Source organism: Hordeum vulgare, chromosome 1H (genome assembly GCF_904849725.1).
Source record: "Hordeum vulgare subsp. vulgare chromosome 1H, MorexV3_pseudomolecules_assembly, whole genome shotgun sequence".
NCBI classification, from domain to species: Eukaryota; Viridiplantae; Streptophyta; class Magnoliopsida; order Poales; family Poaceae; genus Hordeum; species Hordeum vulgare.
In genome coordinates, this window is record NC_058518.1 from 466,157,509 (window position 1) to 466,177,841 (window position 20,333).

The 20,333-nt window shown below is 45.2% G+C and overlaps 1 protein-coding gene across 1 annotated transcript; it reads right to left on the minus strand.

Annotated features, from left to right (window-relative positions):
• Positions 1-13,664: 13,664 nt before the first annotated feature.
• On the minus strand, positions 13,665-17,278 carry LOC123445759 (ataxin-3 homolog). Its single transcript, XM_045122795.1, has 3 exons — positions 17,079-17,278; positions 16,628-16,996; positions 13,665-14,537 (listed from the first exon to the last, which is right to left on the minus strand). Exons 2-3 carry the CDS (start codon positions 16,880-16,882, stop codon positions 13,836-13,838), a joined length of 957 nt encoding a protein of 318 aa, XP_044978730.1. The 5' UTR covers positions 16,883-16,996; positions 17,079-17,278; the 3' UTR covers positions 13,665-13,835.
• Positions 17,279-20,333: the final 3,055 nt, after the last annotated feature.

A 20,333-nucleotide genomic window follows, 5' to 3' on the forward strand; every position in this document is an offset into this window, starting at 1 on the left:
TCACATCCGTCATACTCATCCATCACCGATCCACTGCCTACGAGTCTTTTACTACTGGTCCCTGCTAGGTTACTTTGCCTAGGCTTGTCCCTTGCTACAAAAGGGATTGAGCCACTTTGCTGCTGTCACTTTGCTGCTACTACTGTTGCTACTGCTGTTACTCTGCTGCTGCTGCTACTGCTGTTTCTTGCTACTTCGCTGTTACTTGTTGCAAGATCTTTTTCGACACTGTTGTCGGGGGAGAATAGTTACCCGCTCACGTGCAACCTACTGGCGTCATTGATACAATAGTTAGGAATAGTCTACCGTCAACAGATCGTTTCTGGCACCGTTGTTATCATACTACTTTGCTACTGATACTTTGCTTGCAGACAATAATCTTTTAGATGTGGTTGAATCTGACAAACTCAGCTGCTAATACTTGAGAATATTCTTTCGCTTCCTCTTTTGCGAACCAACAAATTTGGTTGAATACTCTACCCTCGAAAACTGTTGTGATCCCCTATACTTGAGGGTTATCAGTGGTGCATCTTGTGCTGGGTTTGTGGTCGGTGGATGCAGTTCTGGTTTTCTCCTCTGACGCTGTCGTCATGCGGGGGTGTCGAATCTGGAGTTCGATGGCATGTCCGAGGACATGTTGCCCCGGTCTGATTCTTTCAACGACAATGATTTTGCTTTTGGCAAACTACTTTGGAGGTCCGTAACGCTATAGATCAGCGATAGAGCCGCTGCGAGCTCGGATGAAGAGGTGACGTGGCTTCTCTTCTTTTGATGGCCGTTTTGGTGGTGTCGTAGGAAAGGGACACACGATGGTATTTTATATAGTCTTTTCTTTTGGTGGCCGCTTTGGTGGTGTCGAAGGAAAGGGACACACGATGGTGTTTTGTATAGGGTTATTTTATCTTTTCAGTTTTGTAAGATCGGTGTTTACGTGCCTTGTAACTTGATTTTATTTTTTTTGTAATTTTTTTAATCTTATTTTATAATTGAGACACGTATTATCATGAAAAAAACATCAACCAGATGAAGCACATGAAGCACGAGAAAAGTTAGGCGTTCCGTGCATACACCATGCTGGAAGCTTTAGCTAAGTTTATTTGTAACACGGGGTGCATGTCTGCCATTGTTTTTAGCTTCAAAGTGGAGATTAGTGATCATGTGTGTACGTGTACAGCGTTGCCTCAGTTTCCATCTGGAGTTTCTGGAGATCGATGGTCCCGACTACCCATGCATGCACCACTTGATCTTGACCCGTACGCACTATTTAAGTTTGTGGGACTAGCTAGGCGCATATTGGTTTCTCTTATGGAGAAATGCTATACCCTAGCGTGCTTGCGCTGATCCGTCCGTCCCATTCTTCCTTTGGCTTTGAATCAATGGACATTAAGATCATCTACGGCTTGACCCCTATTCTTTCTTAAACGCCCGTAACATTCGTCCGGTACCCACTTAAGGAAAATTGATCTAATCGGATCTTTCACTTAATCTTTATGCGTCAGGACCGACCGACACCCTTTAAATAAGGACCAAAGATAGGGAAGATATAAGAGCGTTCGGACACGACCAAACACCCTGTTTCATTTCATAGCGGTCTCACATACAGCATTCGAAGAGGAGCTGGTCTTGGGTGCTCCTGCTCCGGCGTGCTCATCGAGCCAAATTTTAGTTCCACCTTGCAGCGCCAGTTGGACGCCGACCGGCTTAAATAGGTAGAGGTCGATCAATTCTCGTTGTGTAAATGAGGTAGCTTAATATTAGATTGCATTTCATCAACCGATGGTTGTTCATCGAGTGTTAAGTTTATCTCATTCATATATATTGATAGCCCTACTACAATGAAAGAGTTTTTACTTTTATTTTTCAGAAATAGCCGTGCAATCACATTTTGTGATTAAAAAGAGCCATGCAAATATCAATGTTTCATTTGTGAAGGAGATAGACCATGCCTATGAATCTTCTCTATGATATGCGAAAAAGATTTATAGTAATAGTCCATTTGCTTCACAAAGCGTATAATGATGACTAAAGCTTATTGCTTCTCAACAACTCGGCTATTTAAGCCGGTCAATTAGCTCTTCAGGTGGCAACGTGGGACTAAAAAATCCGAAACCTATCGGGTCAATACAGATGTGAGTATGAGAATTTTATCCGGTGTCACGTCGGTCCAAAACAAACGTGATGATCGATGTGCATGTATTTGCATGTGTTTGATGTTCTGAAAATAGGATTTATGGTTGCAAATGGACAAATCTAAGGCCTGCCCGGTCACGACATCAGATGCGTCCGCGGATGTATGAGGATCCAAATTTGCAGGCTGCAGCTGTAGATGCTCTAATGCCCGGTGCCTTCAACGAGCATAACTATTTTGAGAACATGCATCGAAGCTCTATGTTAATAAAACACCAACTTACAGCATCTACAACCGTACCCCCTATTTTCTCCTCAAACGTGCAAATTTTCGTTCGATAAGTGTCCGGTCAAAAATAGGTTGATCCAACTGAACCCCCCATTTTGTCCCTAAACGACAGGCCTTACCGGTGTACCTCAACCCATCTTAAATCCAGGGCAGTATGAGGGGGTCCGATCATGTACAGTCACGCCCAGACACTCACATGGACCCACAAGTCATACATAGTTTTCTTCCCTCTCTCCTCCCTCGTGTCCATGTCGGAGCTTGTCTAGCTCCTTCGGCTCGCATCTCCTGCTCCAACTCCCATTGCTCGACACTGTCGTGGCATCGCCGTACTCCTTCGACTGTCACTGCTCAACGCGGACGCAGTAGCACGAACTAAGGACCAGCACCGTTGGCGGAGTTGAGCCGCACGGGTGCACTACCGTGTCCACTAAGAGCATCTATAGACAGACTTAGCAAATTTGCCCCTCTAAACCTCCATGAAAGCGGCCCCTCATTTTGCTGTCGGGCAGCCACAGTCATCAAACGTAAACAAATTGATGCATGTGGTTCATATAACACAAATGCATCACAATTCAACTAGTCAGCAAAGCAATAAAACGAAAATAAATCATAATGCATAGTAACTGACAAACGTGTTCAACGGTTCATCACAATTCAACAAAGCAGCAAAGCAACATAGCAAAAGGGTGACAAATTGAAGCAATTCAAATTACGTGAGTCCCATCACAATTTAAGGGCGACCAATCACTTGTGCATAGTAGCTCACATACTTGTTCACTTTCCCTCGAATGACCCTCCATTGATGTTGGAGAGATACCACATTGTGGATGATCACGATAGGATGTGGCTCAGCATATTCCTTGTGTTCATGATAGTGCTCATTGATCTTCTCCTTATATATATTTCCCTTTTCCTCCGTGTCAAATATAGGGTCCATTCTTGTGGCCAACCAAGTTTTAAGCAACAAGATATCTTCAAAAGTTGTGAATGCCGGACCTCTAGCCTTGGCTACCTTTGCTTTTCTTTTCTTGTTGGGGTTGGGTTTTGATGTTTCGTCAAGTTCAAGCCCCAGACAATTTGGATCCCCAAGCCATAGCTCATTTGAGGATATTGTGTCATGCTATGTCATTCCCTCAAACATGACGTGATAGACAGGGTGCCGCTGCTTCCCGTGCTTGTTTGTAATGCCCGAGTCATATCCATCGGTTCCTGGCTGTTACGTCTGAAGGGATCTAGAGTGGCTTCACAAACCAACACAAGTCTTTCTTGCACACTTCGTGCTCACTCATGCGCACTCAGAACCAACTTTTTGCTCAGTCATCCATCCTCAAATCTCTCTAAGTCAAGCACGCTCGGTCACCCATTCTCAAATCTCACTAGGTTAAGCATGCTTAACTTTGGAATTCTTTGTGACTTGGTTCCCGAAGAAAATGGAAATCATTGTTGGTATAAATAGTCTATCATTCCTATTAAGTTTCGACAAAAAGTCGGATTTTTTTACAAGCATTTATCAGTGTATTCTTCTCCGAGACGGTGATTTGCTTCGCAGATTGAGGCCTCCGATGTCTCCTAGCCTACTTCGAGCTATGCTCATGACATGCCACCACAAAATGCACGTAGAAGAAGACATGGATGCTCCCATGGTTTTGAATATAATTTTATTTTTCTGTAAGGGCGTGTTTATAAGGGCCGGTGATACTTGGCCTTATGCCTCTTTAAAAAGAAAAGAAAAGGAAAAAGCTACAACATCATCCTAACACACACATATAGTTTGTCTACCACGAAGAAAAATAAGAAAATGAGGATAAAAATGTCACAAGGTCATGATTCTATCACACATCGATGGCTGCGAGAAAAACATGGATGATTCTTGGGTCAATCCCTATTGTACCAAGTGAGGAAGTAAGGTCCTTATTTGAAATCACAATAAATTATAATAATCTGGATTATGAAGATAAATTATACAACCTGGTTTATAAAAATAATCTAGGTGGACATGTTTGAAGACCAGATTATATAAACTGTAATCCAGGTTTTACATTGCATAATGACATGTCCGCCCTCTGTTTTTTTAAAAAGAGAAGGGTGGCGGTAGCATAAATGTAATTATCTCCAACTTTATAATGGTAATGGATCATTAGCAATCCATAATCTGATTTTAGCTGGGATAGAGTAGATTATGAGTTTTTAATAATCTGTCCATCTAGTTTTTATAATCTACACCATAACCTGTCTATTTGAAGATAAAATAGATTATAAAAACTGGATTATATAATCCGAGTGGTTTCAAACAAGGCCTAACACACTGTGAGATTAGTGCAGAAAAAAAACGTCAAAATCGGGCACTGATCTTCTCTTTGTAAAACCAAAGCCTGCAAAATGCCGATCCTGGTTGCTTCTCTCTCTCAAAAAACCAAGATATGATTGGTTGCGCGGTAGTAAGAGCATCTACAATCGGGCTCAAACTCTCGATGGCTTGTCCGGTCACTAATCGATCATGAAAAAATAACTTAGACTCGCGTTTTAAACGGGCCTCAAATGTGCGAATTGACTGATATCCTTATATTCAGTTCAAATATGAGATGATGGGACGCATGAGCGTCTCCGGGCGCGTGTTACGTAGGACTGACGATGGGGTCCTATGTGGAATCGTCTGAAAACCCGACGGTTGGACTGATGCCTCCTCCGTTGTCATGGTGTGGACATCGCGTGGTGCCGTTTTGGCTCGCCGGCTGAGGCTAAATCCGGCTATTTAAGCCGGCCGGTGTCCCTCATCCCTAGCCCATCTGCCTCCTCTCCCCCGCTCTCCCACGCTCTTCGACATCACCATGATCCGGCAAAAGATCATCACCTACGTGATTCTCACGCCGGAGCGTCGAAAGAAAATCGAGGAAGAGATCCAGACTAGGTGCGCCCCCCGCATCGTTGTCAGACTGTCTTCGGGCTCGCCGAAGCCGGAAAAATAGGAGGGGCAGAAGTCGTGGGAGGAGGAAGAGAAGATGTCGGAGCCGATGGAAGTGGCGGACCCTAAGGAGGATGAGGTGGAGCATCCTACTCTGGGGTTTAACATGGCAGAGGCGATGGCGCAGTTCGCTCTCGCCCAAGCCAAGGAGATGGCGGAGGATGAGGCCTATGTGGAGGTCAATTGACAGTTCCTCCGGCACAAGCACGCGAAGTCCGACACACTCTTCGCCAAACTTGAGGCGGACATAGAGGAGGAGGAGGCCAGAGTGGAGCAGCTGGAGGAGGCAGAGCTTCAACTATCGTCCATGTATCCCGAGCCGTGCACGGGGATAGTCGACATCTCTCACAAGGAGTAGCTAGGTGATTTATGTAGTACGTAGGTTTTTTCATTTGCATATTTTTTATGGATTTGAGAATCTAGTATGAGGTGTCCAGATGTATTTGTGCTAATTTGAGGCGTATCAGGTCCGCGGATTTTTGAGGGGTCATATTGGTCATACACGGCTGTAGATGCTCTAAGATCACGCAACCAATGCAAATCAATATGTAATTAGATGGTTAGGAGAATAGTGGTATCCCTATCAACCATAATTCAAGTCCCAGATTTGACATTGGTTCTTGCATTTTGAATTTATTTCAGGCCTTTTGGTGATATGCGTTCAGTTGGAGGAGACGTTTTCATCGACTACTAAGCCGCCCCTGGCAATTTTGTCAATCTCAAGATGATGTTTTGGTTCAGTCTCTCGAAGTTATTCATAGGAATAGGGTCTACATGCGCGTGTTTATAAATGTTAGAGATATATTTGATGTACATGTATTTGATAGTGTAGGATTTATAATCCGTCTCCTATATTATCTCTAGGAGAGCCTTCTTGCCTTTCAAATGTGTGTTCCTATATATACTCACCCTTAAGGCTCAATACAACATCCATCATATTTCACATCAATTCATCTCTCTCCCTTCTAACATGATATATGCCGCAAGTTCCTAGACCTAGCCTCCGCCTGCTGCTTCTGCCCCACGTGCCGCCCCGGAGCGGTTTGTTTCCATGGCCGTTGTCGGGGTCCGTGACGAACGTACCTAGGGTTCGTCCGTCGGTCGTGTTGACCGGCTTCCCTAGAGAGTCTTTTTTCGATCTCTTGATCCAGATTTTTCTCTCTTCATCCGGCCAGTTTGATCGGTGTTTTCTTTTTGTCCTTCCTATCTAAGATCAGTTTGTGTCGCCCACCCCGCAGACGTCGACCACCGCACCTCTACTTCGACATCGACGTGATCCAGCCTATACACCGACCTGGGGGCCTCGCACGATGCGACGGCCCCTCACGATCGTCGACCGCACGTCTGCTCGCCCGTCGCTGCCATTCTCCGACCGGGACCGCTCCATCACCACCCATCATCTCCTCGTCGGCCCCATCGCTGGCTGTCGTGCTCGCCGGCTTCAGCCACCCAAGATCGCCGACTCCGGCTACATCGGGCTCGTCGGCTCCGGCGCCTCGCTCGTCGGCCGCATCGGACCGACTGCATCGGGCCAGCTGTCGGTTCCGGCCACAACCGTCGTCGTTGGCTTCATCTCGGACACAGCCACCCCGCCTCCACCAAGCGACATCCCGACCTCGCATGCGATCGGATTGATCATCCGCCCGCATGCAATCCGCCTCATCCATGTCATGGAACCGATCTCGTCCATCGGTTGCGCGCGCTTTCGCAAGTCCCGTGAAGACTGTCCCGAGTACAGCGCACCCTTCGCCGGTCGAGTATCACGCTGACACTACGTCGCCCCATCGGGCCGTAACAATGCATCCCCGTGGTTCTCCCCGCGGGTGCACTGACTCACGCGTTGCCGCTAAGTCGCTCCTTTCGGCCGTAGTGCCGTGACATGCGGTCCCCGCGAGCTGCGAGCCGTCACTATAGCACCCCTTTGGGTTGTAGCACCGCGACACGTGATCCTCGCCGCTGCCTGAGGTCGTCCACGTGGTCGCATTGACCCGTGCACCGCCTCTACGCTGCCCCTTGGGTTGTCGCGCCACGACGCGCGGTCCACTCCGCCGTCCCCACACTTCGACTTCCTGTGGTATGCGCCGCACATCTCCCTCGACGTGGGAACACCGTGGTCCGTGCCAGTCTTCATCACACTGTCGGGTCCTTCCTCGCCTACTTCGAGCATCGCCGCCGCGCTCCTAACCATCCACCGCCATTGTCGTCACGACGTCGCCGCCGCTCTTCTTCGGTGCCGCTGCAACTCGCTCACCCGAGCCATGCCGCCCGTCCACTCCTTCATCTTCCTCCATCACTACCATCGTCGTCATCTCTCCCGACTCATTTCATCTATTCCGACCACCCCGAGCAACATCCACCCCCCGGTCGATTTGCGCCGCAACTGTTATCGAGTCCCTTCTCTGCTAGCCTCCTTGACATGGCGTATAAGTTGTGTGCAGCCCTGTCGACGCATGCCCGATGCTAGAAACACCAACGTGTGCCTTTGTCCCCGATGCGCTCCCAAGCCTGGCAAGCCTGGAGCGGTGCATCCCTAACATCGACTTCGTCCGTTTACGCATGCCCGGTGCTGGCAACACTGATGCGTGCCTTCATCCACGATGCATTTCCGGACTTGCAATCCTGGCGCGACGTGTCGTCAACAACATCTTCTTTCCAGCGCACCACTACTTCGACACCACTGCCCCTATGACTAACTCCATGCCTCCTTGCGCCCACGGCTCCACAACGACTCCCTCGACACCGGTACCTCAACTCGACATCAATCATGGCGTTCTTCGCACGGTTACCTCGACCACGGCTACACCATCCTACGCTCTCGGCTGCCTTGAAAACGACACAAAGGGCTATCGCCTCGCTTGAGCAACTCATGGGCTTCCTCTATAGTCCATACGTCCGCGGCGCGACACTATCCTCAATGCTCCCGCTGCGACTACGGGGGAATGTCAGCCCGTCGGCTATTATTCTCTCTAGTCTGACCATCCGCGACGCCCTTGTTGTTCGCAACGCTACCGGTACAACTACGAGGGATGTTAGAGATATATTTGGTGTACATGTATTTAGTAGTTTAGAATTTATAATCCGTCCCCTACTTTATCTCTGAGGCTTGTTGCCTTCTATGTTTGTACTCCTATATATAACCGTCCTTGAGGCTCAATACAACATCGATCATATTCTGCATCAATCTCCCTCTCTCCCTTCTAACAATAGGGGTGAGTGTATCGAAAATCCAAGTCTGTTCCTAGGCTCATGTGCTCCCACTGACGAAAAAATAAAAATAAATACTTTTTTTTAAATCCTTTTTTGTGTGATAGATATTTTGATGCTTGAGGTCCGGTCCAAATTTCCACTTATTTGGATATCTGAGCAACTCTCGGTAAAAAAGACAAATCGGGTCACAACATTTCGTGAACTGTAAACCTTTTTTACAGATCCCGATTTGTATTTCTTGCTGAGAGGTGCTCAGATGTTCAAATAAGTTGAGATTCGAAGCAGACCTCACGCATCAAAATATGTACCACACAAAAAAGTTGGATTTTTTTAAAATTTTCCTAGTATTTGTTTTTTGATTTTTTTCGTAAGTGTGGGTGCAGATGAGTCCGAGAGCAGAAACGTCGCTGTCTGAGTGTATGCTTGTGTATGTAAAGGACATTGATTGTACTGTTTAAAAAAAGGGTGAAGCGGTCACTTTAGCTTGGTTCGTGCCTTCTGGATTAATCAGAGCGACCCGTGTGGTTACGCGGAAATGGGGTCTCATCGAAGCAACGACGGCTCGTAGAGATGGCATGGTCCGCTGGACTTTGCCTTGCCTTGCCTTGATTGATCGAGGCCGGTGCGTGAGACCCAGAGTAGCCCGGGCACCATGTGGGAGGCCCGAAAGCATCACCAACACCACCATCGACTGATCGATCGGCCACCCATCAGACAAAAGCGAACTCCCAAAGACCAAATCACCAAAGTGCTCGTACCATCCAAGCTAAAATCGCCGATGCAATACGGGCATGTGGGAACTCCATCTGGGGATAGATGGTGCGGCGCGTTCGGGTCGCTCTCCACGGGTCCATCTCAGGCTGGCCGCTGGCTCGCGTGCGCCGGGATAAAGCAGACCACACATAATGCAAACTGTAATCATCCACGGCCGCCCTCTCCATACTCCACGCATACACACACCGCACGCCACGCCCGAAAAGACCGACCCACTTAGTCGCGTATACACGGGTAGCTAGTGTGCGATGCACCACCGGCAGATGATGGGCGGCTCGCCTCTCAAACAAGATTATCCCAGCCTAACATGCATGCACCCTACCCTTACCCTCACCTTTCTCTATGCTCCATCCATGCTGTCCTTCTTCCAGGCTAACACTTTCCGTGGGCTATGATTAGCTTGTGCCTTTTCGAATGGTGTTACGATAACCATGTTACTTGCCGCATTGGCGTACGTGTAGATATGTGGTGTTGGTGACTGGTTCGTTTTTGTTTTTCCGGGATTGGTTCGTTTTCAAATGGCTACACGTGGCCGTGGATCACGCTTTCAGCGTTTTGTGGCGTATTTCTTTCTTTTCGGGTTATAAAACTCATCTCAAAAGTTTCAGATTTTTATTATATTAGACTCACTTTAAGTCTCACTAAATTTAAAAAGTTTAAATCTTATGTCATACTTAATGAAAATAAAATAATTACTCCATCCGTTCTTAAATATAAGTCTTTTTAGAGGTTTCATTAGGGGACTATGTACGGATGTATATAGATATATTTTAGAGTGTAGATTCGTTGATTTTGCTTTGTATGTAGCCCCCTAGTAAAATCTTTAAAAATATTTATATTTAAAAATGAAGGAAAGTAGTGGCCATGCATTTATCTTATTCCACATGCATCATGCTAGTTCAATGAGGGGCTGCACGTATTGCCTCAAAAGTTGAATAAGTGGGAAATATTTCATTGGACAGCTTTTTATTCATAAAACCCGTGTCATTCGATCACAGTGTACTCCCATATCTTGATTGGTGAGACTTCAAATGTAAGCCCTATAAACGAAAAAAGTACTTACAATAGAGAGACATTAATTATTATTAGCAGTATAAGTATTACGTCATCCGTTTTTAGATATAAGTCTTTTTAGATATTTTACTAGGTGACTACATACGGAACAAAATTAGTGAATCTATATTCTAAAGTATGTCTATATACATCCGTATGTAGTCTTTTATAAAAACCTCTAAAAAGACTTATATTTAAAAACGAAGGGAGCACGTCACGAAATCCTTAATCCAGGTACTAATACGTGTCCAGCTCGCGTGTCCTGTGAGACTTTGTAACACGCCACTCTTGTGGATTTGTTTAACGTCAATTAGTGCGACGAGTCCTCGTCGTCGGCTTCTTTAACTTGGTGCGTGAGTAAACAAACAGACAAATTAGGAGGGCCATGGCCAGGTGTTGACATGCGCTGACGTCACTCCTAGATCAGCTAAGCCTACTCTCACGCGTGCAATCAGTGGGTTTTATAAGGTTTTTTCTTTCTTTCAGATGATTGTACAAGGACTGATGACAGTCAACTTGGTGATTGGTGTACACAAAACCTCGACTTATACTATATAATTGCCGTCGGAGAAAGGCACCGCCGAGTGCTAATTCTTGTTTGTTGGTGAGCCTTTTCTTGGCCCCATGCATGCACTGAGACATCTCACATGTGTGCACTACTCCTAGCCAGTACTGTAGTACGTACATACTCCTACGTGGCACCTCAGTTCCTAGCGTGGTTAGGACTATCTCGTTCCCCAACCGTCTAACCCGCACCTCGATCAGAACACCCATGATTGGCAGGAGGAATGAGTTCATGTCCGCCGGAGAATCATCGTATCTTTTACTAGCTAGCTGCTGGCCCGGGGAGGGGAAGATGAACATCTGGCACGGCCTTGCTTCGGTTGTTGCTGGCTCATTATCACCAAGAAGCGACGTGACGTTCCTGTGGCATCGCGTTTAGGACGGCAGTAGTACTTTGAATGAATGCCCGATCGATCGACCTGTGCCGTTGGAAATTGGAAATTATGGTGATGGAGGGCTCTCTCTCATGCCCTGTGTGCTTGATTGACGAGACGCGTACCCATACTCGCCAATAACCGCGCACCAACCGTCGTCTTCAGTCTTCTCCGTATGGATATGAGCTGCTGTTGAACCTGAGCCAGGAGGAGGTTTAAATGCGAACGGGTAACGGGTTCCCTCTCTGCAATTGTAGTGTGTGAACGCTCAACCTTGTGGTTTGCAAGTTGCCGCGTCGCTGTTTCCTCCATGCCATGCCGCATCATATCATGTTATGTAGATAAAATGAAATGCCACCTTCAGTATAACTTCCACAAACGTTGAGGTGAGGTGACACTCCCATGGAGAAACAACCGAGTTCCTGTCATCTAGGTATCTTCAGGTCGCGTACTACAGTAGTTACCACTGCAAAACCGGTGTCACTAACACACGTATGCTTCAGATTTCTCTTTCAAGGCCTGTTTGCTTGGGATGTGGTTCTGTACTTGTGGTGAATTCGCCTAAGAAAGGAAAAATCTGAGGCAGTGATCACGCGGAAGGAAACATGAGCTCACGCAGAGTTGCTACACTCCATCATGTATGTTTACCCAGCAACAAGCATCTATTGTTGCAGTGCGGGGACTCGCTCCGTCGCTCGATCTTTTATCTGAATCCAACGGAACGAAGCAAACAAGAAAGAGTGCAGGGAGGGAGAAATAGACAGAATTCCCAGCTACGGAAGTGTGACACTTTGCCTTCTGCTCATCAGCTCATTCCTTCTGTCTTTACAGGGTTGCCTGGAACCTTGCTGATTTGGCCATTTTCCAATCACCTGCGAAGATACCTAAGATTCATATATACATGCCCCTTTTTGGGTCTGCTGCCATACGAAGAAGATCCATCACAAACTGATAAATGAGAACTGTTACAGTATACATGGATTGCATTAGCTTTTTTTATTATTTCGTACTTTTGGTTGCGTTGTCTAGTGCATGAAGCTTAACATGGTATCAGAGTTAAGGTCTTGAGTTCAAATCCTGGCTTTGGCAATTTATTAAAAATTGGTGGTGGCCCTCCTTTGTGTCCACGTAGAGGCCTTTTAAGTTATTCGTGAGTTTCGTGCGCTGTCGCTCTCTTCCGCTTGCACGTGTTGACTTGTTTTTCCCGTCACACGTGAAAGGGATGTTACATGCCAGACCACACACGAACCTCCAGCTATAGCCATAAGAATGTTTGGACTACGCCCTAGACAGAGCAGCCACCCTTATCCAGGTAAGCAAACCTTACATATTCCTGCTAGGATTCATATTTTTCTCTGGTTGGTCTCCTACAACAAAATTGTGACTAGAGATAATGTTCTAAAAATAAATATGAATAAACCTATTGATTGTGTCTTCTGTACTGAACATGAGAGTGTGCATCACTTGTTGTTTGATTGCTCAGTTGCTAAACTTGTGTGGCAAGAAGTTAGTTCTTTCTTTTCCAGGCAAGTAGGCATTTCTGTTGAGTCAATTACTTCTTGTTGGGTAGCTGGCAAACAACTTGACTCACTGAATATGATCATAGCTGCTCTACTCTGGGCTTTTTGGAAGCACAGAAATAGCATAGTTTTAAATGGTGTTGTTTGGGTATCTTTGAGCCAGATCTGCTAGGTAACTTTACGAGCATTCAGAAAATGGCACCCGATATTTAGAGAGCACATGTTGGTGCACACAGAGCAATCTGCCTACACCTTCAGCATTTGTTGGGGAGCACAGCACAACTGCAGTGGGGTTGAAGATGCAAGATGCTGATGGTGATCACTGTCCATCCATCGACAAGCTTGGCGACAGAGGCCCTACATTCACTCCGGAGATCATCTGTTCGTGAACGCCACCGACACCATAGCTGGTGGCTGAAGCGAAAGCGCATGTTGATCAGTCCGCTGCGAATCCACTGTATTTCTTATGTGGTTCTGACCATTCAGGGCTGCCTTCTGAACCACTTCATGTTGTTTTAAATTTCAGTCTCTGTCCTAGTAGTTAAGTTGCTGGTGTTTCATCACCTCCCAGAGTCTGTCTTTTATTTTACTTTGGAACCTTATGTACTAGACCCGCTTGTGTGTTTCAGGCTTCTATCAATGGAGCCAGGAAGCCCTCCCTGTTGATCTAGAAGAAATAAAGCAACAAAGGAACTGTGAGATCTAGATGATTTAGCTAATCCCAAATCTACTCTAAAGTAGCAGCATTTCAAAATGAATTCAAGCAAATTCACGGATAGAGATGCAAGGCCACATTTTAACAGGAGTTCAACATCTGTATGTAAAATATCATCGCCACACAGGTTCAATCCAGCATTCCAGATCATTACAACATATCACAAGTTCACAATAACCGCTCCAGCGAATTGAAACTTCTTTTCTTAGCGTTTAAGAATGCTCCTATGTAAATGGAGAAAGATGGCATCCTAATCTTCTTCAACCGGCCCTTCAGAGTTGCTCCAGACAGGTTCCTCCATGCTGGTGTCCTTGCCAAGCGCACTTTTCAAATTTCTCTCTTCTTGGGCTGGAAGAGAACTGGTCCCCGGAGCTTCAAATGGCATCAAGCTAATAGCTATCGCCGCCTTCAGTTCGTCATCACTCTCCTCTTGCATCATAGTCATGCCCTTCTGTTGGTAAGGCTGCTGACGAGGTACTTCAATCTTGGTGCCTGGAACTTCAAGGCCCCTCAAGCCAGAAGCTACCCCCACTGTGAGATACCTCCTCGAGGCCATCGCTATTGCAGAGTTGCTCCCTTGTTTCTGCTGCGCCTCGAAGCGAGAATGTGTAATGATCCTGGCTTCCTCAGGATCCAGCCACTGACCAAAGTCATTGTAATCAGTAGGACAGTCCCTGGGGAAAGTGCCCCTTACTACATAGATGTTCGAGCCAGGCCCCCTCATGCTGTCAAGGTAAGCTGAGAGTAAAAACTGAGAGAGGTGCTCAGGGGCCAGATACAGACTATTGAAGTTGTACCATTCCCCATCCACATTCCTAATGCAGAACCAGTGGTTTTGGAAGTGGCAGATGAAGGCAGTTTCCAGTTCAGGATTGGATTGGGCTCCCGCTGCAGCTTGGGAATACATGGAGATAAACTGAAGGTTCCATACCTCTAGTGCCCTCTTCAAAACCTATCAATGAAAAGAAACATAGGTTCATGAATCATAAAATGATGTGGAATAGTAATTCCAGGAAATGAGCAGAGCTAGCAAACATCCGAACTTGCATAATTGTGCTAGCTTACATCCTACCACCAGGGTAAGGAATGGATGCAACATTGCAATTGATGGAAGACATCACAACTAATAAAGCTTATGAAAATGGAACACACAAACTAGAAGGAAGAGAAGCAATAAACTTGGCAAATTTCGTTTAAAATAAAATGAAAACAAGTGACATCAGCACTATGGCCCCGCAACCCATGAATTCATTAGTGCATACAGAAAAATTTGCTTACTGTTGAGTTATCTATACTTCAATAACTATGTATTTCTAAACTAAAATAGTCTATTTATTATAGATTTATATGCGACTCTTCTTCATTATTGCATTTACATACTATGGCAGACCTTTCTTGGACATATTGCGCCAACTTAAATTTGAATGAAAGAAATAGTGCAACACTTCAAATTCCAAAGTTTTCTGGGCTGTATTGATGATGCAAATCTATCCAAAATTTCCAAAACGTCTCATAAAATTACAAAATTACGATGAAGTTATGATACCTATTGTTGTGAAGTTCCGATAGTAATAACTTCCACAATAGCACTAACAGGTTCTACAAAGTCCCAGAATTTACCCATGCCACCTTTTTTCAAACGGAACCCCCCATACCACCTTCAGCTTATAGTCAACGGTGAAGTGACCAAATTTGTAGTGGAAGTCCTTCCTAAGGTCAAAACTGAGAACTAAATCATGAAACAAATTTCAAATAACCAAAAGCTACTATAACATAACCAAAAGCTACTATAATTATATCAAGATCCAAAGTAGTATCTTTTTTTGTGAACTTCACTTCTATAAATAGAATATCACTTATCACTTATCAATCATCATGTGTGTACCTGTGTGGTACGTGCATATTAGTAAACATCAACGATGAACTATTACGAACTTGCACCCACTGCCCTCATAAATTGAGATGGGCAACAATTCATAAAGAGAACTACTTCAGATCATTCTGCATGCAACGGTTTAGTTACACGTGCATGAGAAACCCTAGCGATGTTTTATAACTTCCATATAGCAAAGGTGTGGGTATTATTTTAAGCTAATTATAAATGTGATGAATAGAGTGCCGCTCCCAAAACAAGGATACACTGGTGGCTTTATCTCAACAAATATTAATCATACAGTATACTAGCCTACTACCAAGCATCGCCGGAAATAAACACCGTATGAGTGCACCGTGTTTATATTCGGCGATGCTTGGTAGTAGGCTAATAGCCATAACAGCGTTGTTTGTTTGGGGTAATTAGAGCTGGGGAATGGTAATTGAAGGGGTACGAGATTTCAAATCTATTGTTTGGTTAGGGGGATTGGGAGCTCATAAGGGAATAGTCATGGGACTTGAGACTCCAACTCCCACCGTTTTATTAACAGGGGAGAGGGTGGGAGTTGGAAGGAAATTGTTTTAGTGACTCAATCTTAACCCTTCATCATAACTTATGTTAGTTTCCCTTGTTTAATTCCACGTCAATTCCCACGAACCAAACAATGAAATACAGTTTCTCCTCAAATTCTCACACATAATACCCATCATGCGCCAAACAAAGGATTGTGAATAGAACGATTCATCCCATGTCTAATCTCAATACAACTCCCTACTCTGAACTCCCATTCCCCTTCCCAAATATTGCCAAACGGGCTGTAAGTGTATTCAAATATCTGGGAAGTGTTGCATAAGCTGTCTTAGATCAATAAAACCCTTGCTTCCTGGTAATAGTTTTCTGATTAGATATAACTGAGTGCATGCAAGCTTGTTGTTTGAGCCCCAAAATGGAAATACTATTGTTTTACTGTTTCTTCCATGACATACACAAGCTACACAACGTTATTTCACGGGGAAATTACAAAAAGCAATCAGCAATCTTACAAAATGTGCCTGCACACTACAGGATGATAGAAAATCTCTAATAATTTAACAAAAACAGATCATCAGTACAAAACAGTAAGCGAGGCAGAGAGAGAGAGAGGACGAGTGAGGAGGGGATAATTTCACCTCAACGCTGAAGTCCCCGCTGTTGGAGACGTTGTGGGATCCCTCGCCCTCGGCGAGGAAATCCCCCGCGCCCACGGTGCCGGCGGCGGACATGACCTCCCGCTCGCGGGCGTCGAGGTCCGCCGCGATCTGCAGGAGGTCCCCCTCGCTGAAGAACGGGCCCTGCAACGCCGCGTTGAGGGCATGGAGCCCGCAGAGCTGCCGCGCCTGCAGCTCGTGGTACAGCATACCCGAGTTCCCCGTCCCGGCGTCCATCCCCCCGTCCTCCCTTCAGAAGAACTCCGGCGGCTCCCTCCCCGATCCGACTGAGTGCGAAGAGCGCCCCGGCCATCGGGCTGATTTATAGCCGGCGTCGTGGGAAGAGCAGCGCTACAAGACGAACGGGGATTAATCGGCAGATTGCACAAATGAATGAGCACAATTACTGCCGGAAGGAGGGGGGGAGGTTCACCTGAGCGGCGCTGGGTTGTGGTCCTGGTGGAGGCGCGCGGCCGTTAGCGCGGAGTAGGCTGCGTGGCGAGCGAGCGCCCGCCACGCCTTGTTCCGGGCGCGAGCACCCCTGCCCCCGGGTCGTGGGAGCCACGGAGGCGCCATTGGAGCCGCTCGAAGGCCTGAAACGCGATCTGCAGCTCGCCTCCGGGACGAAGAAGGCTGAACCGTTTTTTCTCGGCCTTCCTCCTTTGCCTTTCTCCCGCTTTCTGGCCGGCGTTGCTGCTACCAGTGGCTTTTTTCTTTTCTTTTTCAGCTATGAAGGTTACTAAGATCGAATAGTGCAATAAGATGTCCGATGATCGGCCTAATGCTGCTTTAAGAGCGATACATATTCACGGCATTTCATCGTGTAGGCGTGAAGAAATATTTGCAAGCCTATAGAACACGTCGAAATTCGAATGCACACTTCTACCTATGTATTTCATTTTGGTTATGAATTTGTCGACTTATTTTATTTAACATGTTAGAGAACATTATTTGTGTTATGACATGTTCATGTTGTAATCTAATTCGGGTTAGGACTCGAATTAGACGAGGCATTGAATTCTAATAAGCATTCAATACATAAGCCCATGGCGGCCTTATAAGGAGAAGAGTGAAGATTTTAGAGTTAGCTGATTTCAACATTACGAAACCTAGTCATCAATCTTCCCACGATCAAAGTTGCATGCTTAGACCTAACCATTCGAACGAGCAACGTTTTCTCCCTCTATGTGTGGATACTTTGACTATAACTCGACAAGTCGTTGAGCCACGAGGAGAAGGTAGTATGTTAAAAAATACACCAACGCAAAAAGGGACTATGTTTATGCTATGAGTTTGCACGCCTAGTGCTAATCTTGTGATCTATGGCTACACATTTCCTGATTTGCAAGATATTGTTTTACTTGCGCTATTATAACCTACCCTATAGTCCAATATAATCTCCCTAACCTGCATTTCATATGCATTTTTATGTGAGAACCCACCACACGTGCACCTCTGTGGCATAGAGATCATCGTTATGGTAAGTCACACCTAGCCCGTCCCTAGGGGTGCTAGGGAGCGGTCGCCTCGGGCCCACAAAACGGAGGGGAGCCCAACCAAGGTGAGTGCAAGCATATGCAACATCCCTGCATGTCTTCATGAAGAATGAAGTTGAAATGTTGTTATTTCGTGATGTGGGCCCTGTGTCTTTATTTTGTTCAACATTGGATTGTTAATTAGTTGGGGGGCATCGAGCTGGGCGAGAAGTGCACTGATTTAACTCTAATTGGGGTTTCATTAAAAAAACAAGATTGACAGTGTTTTAGGAAAATGTAATTAGTAATCCATATGGATACTACCATTTGTAGTGCTGCTCAACCCTACAAACTAATGCCTTAAAAGGAAAAGTGAAAAACTAGCTCGGCTAGGAGTGGCATGCACGGAAGACGACAAGCTAGTGTTGCAACAATAACAAAGCAAATCTTACCTTCACCACTTTGTATCAATACTAATTAATGTACTTTTTTGAAAGTACTTGTTATAAATTGATGGTTCATAGTTCCACAAGCTTTATTAGTGATGTAGATTTTCTATAACCCATCTTTGGTCTTATTATGTTGGGATATGCCGACTATAGTTGTTATTCGCTTGATTATATAGTTTATGGCACAAACCTTCATGCTATCGTTTTCTCCATACCAAAAACTTAGTTCACCCTCCACCACCATGCGAGCGCAACTTAACTCGATGGATGGTAAATGTAGTGTTGTTTGATCTCATGTGCGATCGCCCTTGTCTAGCTATCTACGACCAATGCTTGATCCCCCATGCACCCTAGCTTGTACACCCCATCATCGCCCTCGCGTAACTACTTTGAGAGGGGACTCGCTGAGAGGAGATCACGACGCGCCCACCGATCACCAAGGCTGATCTCTAAGTCTCTTTCTTTTGATACCACCATCATTCACTTTGTTCAAAAATAATAATGGACATGTATTCTAATTTTAACCACCACCACCCCCCCAAATTTTTTTTGAAGGAAACAAGAGGACTCTCCTTCATATTTTTATTAATTTTTTGGTAAAAAAATATAGAGTTCTCAAAGGAAAGAAAAGGTTATACAAAATTAGAAACAAAGCCCAACAAACAAATAAAGAATAAAGGAAAAGGCTAGAGTGCAACTACATCAACTGGTATACCTAGGGAATTAGGCAAAAGCATGAACCCAACTCTCTAAGATGTGATAGATCTTCTTTCTGGCTCTGTAAACAAAGCATTTGAGCTCATTCTTGAATCTTCTTCTCTAGCTATAAAGACTTGGTGCTATCCGTTTGAAAATCCTGTCATTTCTAGCATTCCAACTGGCTAAGGCAGCTAGGATAATGATTTCCAGGGAGAATGGCAATCCCAACTGTGAATTTAGGGAATTGATATATGCATGTATGCCTTGATGAAGGGGTACCCAATTTGGACAAAGGTATGACGAGCATGTTCTTGCAAAGGGACAATGGAAAAACAAACAGTCTCTTATTTTCCATAGAGTTCGTGTTGCACATATACAAGAGTAATATTCTATGAAAATTTTCTTACGATGAAGCATACCTCTAGTGTTGAGCCAGTTAATAACCTGAAGCCACAAGAAAATTTTGTGATTCAATTGATGGCAAGTGTGCCAAATCCATTTAATGACCGGTAGACCTTGGTGATTCCCCATGAGAATTATGTGGACATTGGACACCTTATAATGAGGGGAACCAGAGGGGTATTGCCAAATGTCATTATCCTCATTAAGGTGATTGTCGACCACAAGAATGAATAGTTCATTGTATTGAGCAAAAGCCTCTTTGGGCATGGGAAGTGGAAGTGATCCGTCGGGTCTTCTAAGTCCCAAAGTTGTGAAATTGTTATGTGCTTTCTTCTGCAAAAGGAGAATAGGTGAGGCCATTGTTGCATGAGGTATAGCAATCCAATTATCCACCCAAAACTGTGTTGAAAGTCCGTTCTAAACTCAACAAATGGCAGTGTGTTTGTAAGAAGGTAATAATTTGAGACTGTCTCAGAAAGATTCTCCTCTTATTATCTCAAAGGGGCAAGTGTTAGTGTAATACACTTCCGAGATCAAATTAAGGCTCAAGGGCTACTTGGTTTCGCACTCAAAGTTATAAAATTATCGATCCACCGTTTGGATATGATATCCAACCAGGGCTACTCGTCCTCGTAGTCATTTTTTGAAAAAACAGAACCTTCA

Bases quoted from the DNA above. Each gene is read 5' to 3' on its own strand.
- LOC123445759 (XM_045122795.1), bottom strand. From the start codon at position 16,882: ATGGACGCCGGGACGGGGAACTCGGGTATGCTGTACCACGAGCTGCAG. The intron at 14,538-16,627 runs GTGAAATTATCC...TTTCATTGATAG, and splicing joins GCGGGGACTTCAGCGTTGAG to GTTTTGAAGAGGGCACTAGA.